This window comes from Macrotis lagotis, chromosome 3 (assembly GCF_037893015.1).
Source record: "Macrotis lagotis isolate mMagLag1 chromosome 3, bilby.v1.9.chrom.fasta, whole genome shotgun sequence".
In the NCBI taxonomy this organism is placed as follows: Eukaryota; Metazoa; Chordata; class Mammalia; order Peramelemorphia; family Peramelidae; genus Macrotis; species Macrotis lagotis.
In genome coordinates, this window is record NC_133660.1 from 63943049 (window position 1) to 63949048 (window position 6000).

The 6000-nt window shown below is 35.3% G+C and overlaps 1 protein-coding gene across 2 annotated transcripts in view; it reads left to right on the forward strand.

The window, feature by feature from the left end:
• BDH2 (3-hydroxybutyrate dehydrogenase 2) overlaps positions 1 to 5446 on the forward strand; it is a 31310-nt gene extending 25864 nt beyond the window's left edge. The window contains exons 8-10 of one of the 2 annotated variants that reach the window (XM_074228773.1): positions 649 to 707; positions 1004 to 1096; positions 3926 to 4090. In XM_074228773.1, the coding sequence (XP_074084874.1) occupies positions 649 to 707; positions 1004 to 1096; positions 3926 to 4075 (302 nt within the window). In that variant the 3' untranslated portion in view covers positions 4076 to 4090. Of the gene's footprint in view, positions 1 to 648; positions 708 to 1003; positions 1097 to 3925; positions 4091 to 5170 lie in introns of those variants that run through there. The other variant, XM_074228774.1, reaches the window with a different exon arrangement.
• The last annotated feature ends 554 nt before the right edge of the window (positions 5447 to 6000 follow it).

Here is a 6000-nt window from a genome sequence, read left to right on the forward strand (position 1 = left end):
AAAAATACACTGGTCATAATTTTTGTACTTTATGGTAACAATCCTTCAAAGAGAGCCCAGAGGATCATGCACATAGAGATAGAAGGGACCTTCCTGAGCATTATATCTGATCTATTATTTTATAGTTGAGGAAATCAAAATCCAGTTTTCCTTGGTCTTCACTTAGATAAATGGATAAATGGTGCAGTAGATAGAGCACTGGCCTTGGAGTAAGGAGGACAGGAGTTCTAATCCAGCCTCAGATACTTCATCTCACATTCAGGGTCACCTCTAGTCCTCCTAATTCATATCTGGCCTCTGGACCCAGTTGGCTCCAGAGGAGCCCTTCCTCACTCAAATCCAATTCCCTTGCTTGTCCTGATGTCCCTAATGTCATGGTCTTCTTCAAGAATAAAGGACAAAACATCATTATCATCACCTATGAAAATTGCCTCTGGTGTTTCAATGTTTTTCTGGAAAGGAATAATATTGTAAGAGTGTTAATAAATGGCCACAAACCCATTAAAAATGTTTTTAAAAATGTACAACATAATCATCACCAATAGAACTTTAAGTGGATAAAATAATGATATTGAAGTTATACTTGCCAATAGTGTTGTCAGTGTCCTAATTGAGGGCTCGGCTAAATCTTTCACCTTTTTTTTTTAGGAACTGTCGATACGCCTTCCTTGCATGACAGAATCCAGGCTAGCCCAGACCCCAAAAAGGTAATTATGCTTTTCTTAATAGTTTTTGTTTTATACTTTTTGGCAAAAGCCTAGCCTTTTCCTGAATCTCTACTGCCCTTATTAGCAGTAGTTGAGTAATCCAGGTTAGTGGCTTGGATTAAAAAGTTCTAATGGAGCCAAGGGTTAAGGATGCTTTTCTGTATCATGAATCATTAATCACTTCCAGGAGCCTGTAGATAGGTTCCTTTTGCTTTGACTTTGACATGACACAAAGTTCCATTTCCATGTTCTGGCTTGTGTTGTTGATCATTCCTGCAAATGATCTGTGTTCACAGGCAATGGATGATTTCATGAAGAGACAGAAGATGGGAAGACTAGCAACTGCAGAAGAAGTAGCGCTATTGTGTGTGTACTTGGCCTCTGATGAAGTGAGTGCTTCCCCCTCATCTTACATCAAAAACGATATTTTTAGGGATCTTACAAACTCCACGGTGCTGTGATAACCCCAAAGGGTCAAATCATAATATAATTTGTTCAAGAAAAAGTGGGTGAACTGTTTTGATTCAGACCTTTACCTCTTCTTTACCATACTTCACTTTTCACAAAGTGAAATTAAGGGTTGAAAGCAATTAAATGGTCATCCTATGGTATTTTTAGATTTAGAGCTGGAGAGGATATTAAAGGCCATCAGGTATAAACTCATTCATTTTGAAGGGGAGGAAACTGTGAGAACCAGAAAATTTAAGCAACTTGTGTCCAGAATCACATGGTTAGTATATATCAAAGGCAGGACTTGAACATAGATTTTTTTTTTCTCTTTTATTTATTTTTTCCAATTACATGCAAACATAGTTTTCAACATTCATTATTTTTCAAACTTTTGAGTTCCACATTTTTCTATCACCCTTCCTTCCCTCTCCCCAGGGCAGCAAACAATCTGGTATAGGTTGTACATGTTCTATCTGTTTAAACTTATTTCCATATGGATCATTTTGTGAAAGAAAAATTAGAACTCGCAGGGGGGAACCATGAAAAAAGAAAGAAAAAATGCAAAATAAGTTTTTAAAACTCTACATTCAGAATCCATAGTTTTTCCTCTGGATATGGATAGAATTTTTCTTAATAGGTCTCTCAGAATTGTCCTTGGTTGCATCCATCATAATTGATTATCTCACAATATTGCTGCTAATATGGACAATATTCTGCTCACCTCTCAGCATCAGTTGAACTCAGATCTTGCTGACTCCTGTCTCCAAAGCTCTAACCCACCACACCACTGCCTCCATGACAAATAACAAAAATTACACAATTAAGTAAGCCCTACCAATTAGCTTTTGGTATAATGAGGGCTTCCTGGCTTATCTAGTTTGAGAAAACCATTTTAATTATGCCCAGGGGATTTTTGACTCATAAGATTTATAGTTTGGGGAGGGGGGGGGGGCTGGGAGAGAGTGTAGGGAGTGGTTTGTTTAGGAAAATTCCACCATTCAGTTTTCATGAATTCCAACCAGTGTGTCATCATATATGGAAATGCTTAGTCTTTTTCTTCCACTGTACATTGACTGCTTATTGTCTATTTTTTCCTTAATAAATTGTATTCATTTTTCAAATTAGGGAACTAGGAAGAAGAAAAAAAATCTTATAAGACTCTTAAAGGTTCTTTCACTCTTTGTTTATATCGTTTATTGATACAATCAAAGCACACAACATCATTAGCAACATGCTAAGTCAGTGGTCAGGGAGCTGAATGTGGAAAAAGGAAAGAAGGCTTCAAGGGGAAGGTGTTATTGTAGAATTATCACCTTATGGTAGGGAATTACCATTTGATTATCAGAGAGGCCTAAAACTGATTAAAGAGAAAAAGAAGAGATTATTTGGTATAAAAAGAGTGTTGACTCTGAAGGCAGAGAATTTGGGTTCACATTCACCATTCTGAAATTTAGTATGTGATGCTAGTCAAGTTATTGACCTCTCCAGGACTCAATTTTGTTATCTACAAAATGAAACTGTTAGAATTAGGGAGCCTCTAAAGTCTTTTTCAGAGCAAATTATATGATCTTTGTGATCCTTACATTTTTTCCAAGATTTAAGATATAAAAGGTAGTTATCAGACAGATTCCTTAGGAAAAACTATCATTGGCACACTTTGGAATTTTCCTCTACCTCTTCAGTCCTTCAGTGAGTTGTAACTTCAATGGAATTGATATAAATCACTATTCCTTTTTGACTAAAGTAAAAAGTAGTAAGTTGTAAGGACTCAAAAATTTATCATCCTATAGACAGTCTTGGTGTATTAATTAGGCAGGTCTCAGACAAGTCTATCACCAAACCTAACTTTAAAAACTTTCTGGATGGGTAGGACCCTCCAGGATTTACATTCTGCTTTGAGCTTTTAGGGTCACCTCCATGCCATAGGGAGGCATCAGAGGAGGGCTTTAGCATAAGGTCACTTCTCCATTATAAAAATTGATGACTACTATATCATTTGTTACTAGAAAGGACAGTGAGAGCCCCATGAAGAATGGAAAGCTGAATGTTCTTAGTATGTCTGACTTCCTTTTAAGATAGATCCAAAAGAATATTTTGAAAATTGTTCAGCAGTTGATTACATCTACAATATAGTTGGACTTTGAAGGAAGGGAGAGAGAAAAAGAACCTAGCTTGTTCACATTTCATTTATGTCCCTTTGATATATGTGTGTCTTAAAGAAATTATACATATATTATTTTAAGCTTAAGAGCCTATTTATATAGGGATAGGACATAGACCTGTGATTTCATTGTTATAGGAAACTTCTAGATGAGGAAACTCTCTCTACCAATGCAATTAAGCACTTTCTCTGTAACTTCTAATTTTAGAGAGTTGCCTCACACAGAGAGATGTTAAGTGATTTACCCTAGAGTCATAAAACTAGGTTGTGTAAGAGTTGTCTTGCTGGCTTTGAGGCTGGCTCTCATTAATTCAGAATTTATGATAATTAGGATATAAATGGAATGTTTTACCATTTCTTAGCAAACTCTTCAATAAGTACAAACTAATAAGGAAAGCAAGTTAAGTGTAAATGTAAATGTATTCATAGAATATCATACACACAGAGACATACATACATATGTGTATATATATATATATATATATTTATCTATGTACAAGTCTGATCATTTAACCATTCCAAATCCATGTAATTATGCTTTCCAGCCTGCTTCTGTCCATCTTCTCTAAAATCATCTCATCAAAATTGTTTTTCTTTGCATCTTCAGAATTTCTTTCTTGAGAATTTCCCTGACTTTCCCTATAGAATTATAATTCATGGAATCTTGTCTATCTATTCTTTGACCCCACTGAAATCTTCTCTCCCAATATCTAAGGTATGTGACAAACTCTACCTCTCTTCTACTTCTCTGTCATAAACTTGAGGAGGAAATGGTCACTTCCCCCAAAAGTTCCTATCATTTCTATACTAGTGACTATTTTGTTTGTGTAGACCCAGAAAACAATTTCCTTTTGTTGAATCTTAAAGGATGGAAGTATTACCAAGAAAAGTCAGGAAGTTAATGTATTCTCTGCTTTTGGCAAAAAGAGCATTCCAACTAATGAGAAGTATAATGCTGTTGCTATGGTATCAATACCAAGAAATCTTATTTCCTCTTTAATACTGGATTTTTCCATGGCAACCAAGGATACCTGCCTAATCCTCAAAGTCCTTATACCACTGCTAATCATCCCTGGTCATTTCACATTTCAGAATTTCTTTATTCACAAATCTAAAGCTGCACCTTTAAAAAAAATTTTTTTAATTTTAGGAAGGTTTTATTTATTTTGAGTTTTATAATTTTCCCCCAATCTTGATTCCCTCCCTCCACCCCCCCCCCACAGAAGGCAGTTCGTTAGTCTTTACATCATTCCCATAGTAGAACTGCACCTTTTTTACACAACTTCTTACCCCCCCCCCTAATTTATTGGGCAAAGTGCATGAACCAAACTAAATATGAACTGTCTCTGAGAATTAGCAGAATTTAGGAATTCCTAATTATTGTACAAAACTATATAGGTTCAAAAGTTTGCTATTAGCTAGGTGTGAGGTAGCTTGGGTTTCATGATGAAAATAAAACATTTTATCTTAATCTTGTAGGAAATTTTTAGGGAAAGTTGTAGTGAAGTAAAAAAGATCAAGGTTCACCCAAACATGAAATCTTAGCAACATTGGACTGATTCACAAAGTCACTTGCTGAGATATTGATAACTCTTGGGTTTTAATTGATGAAAGTGTTGAGTAATTTTAAATGTGTATTTGTGATTGTGTGTGTGTGTGTGTGTGTGTGTGTGTGTGTGTGTGTGTGCGCGCGTGTGTGTGTGTGTGTGTGTGTGTGTGTGTGTGCGTGTGTGTGAGAGAGAGAGAGAGAGAGAGAGAGAGAGAGAGAGAGAGAGAGAGAAAGGAAAGAGAGGAAAAATACCAGGTAACAAATCTGTTTAATTCTTTTTTTCCCCTATTTCTGTCATTGCAGTCTGCCTACATGACTGGTAATGATATCATCATTGATGGAGGCTGGAGCTTGTGATTTCTGAATTGTAACAGTGGAAAAAGAAGCCCCTTCCAAGTTACATTGAACTTTGTTGTGAATTGTAAACACCTAACAAATTTATGTAGTTCTTTGTACTTTAAAAAAGCAGACATTTAAATTTTGTTGCTGAATGTTGATTTTAATTAGTAATTTTTTGTTCCTAATATGAATATAATCAATGTGATAATTAGTATTGATTCAGTTAGAAGATATTTAATCTATTATACTGTTCTGAAAGGTTCATCTGAAATGTCCTTTTGAACCTTTTAGATACTCAGAATAAAATTATGCTCTGTTCAATTTTATGTGTCATTTTTTTTTAAAAATTCACTTAAAAGCAGCCCAAAATTGCTAGACCAAAATGGGAGTGGTTATGAATCTATATACTAGAAAGGCATTTCCATTCTATTCCTAACTCTGATACTTGTCTTTGATACTAAATACCAGCAAACTTTTGTAAACTTTTGTAAATGATGGCAGAGTAGATAGTGTTAGACCTGGAGTCAGGAAGACCTGACACTTATTAGCTGTTTGACCCTGAGCAAGCCATTTAACCTCTGTATGTCTCAGCTCCTCCAACTGTAAAATGGGGCTAATAATAATACAAACATCGCAGGGTTGTATCAAATAACATAATATTTGTAAAACAAGCTTGATATAGTAACTAGTGCAAAGAAGTTTCTATATAAATATTTTTCCCTTCATTTCCCTTTCCTTTTTCTCTTATAAGAAATGGGAGTATGAAGCCACATCTCTAGAATAACAATTTCCCT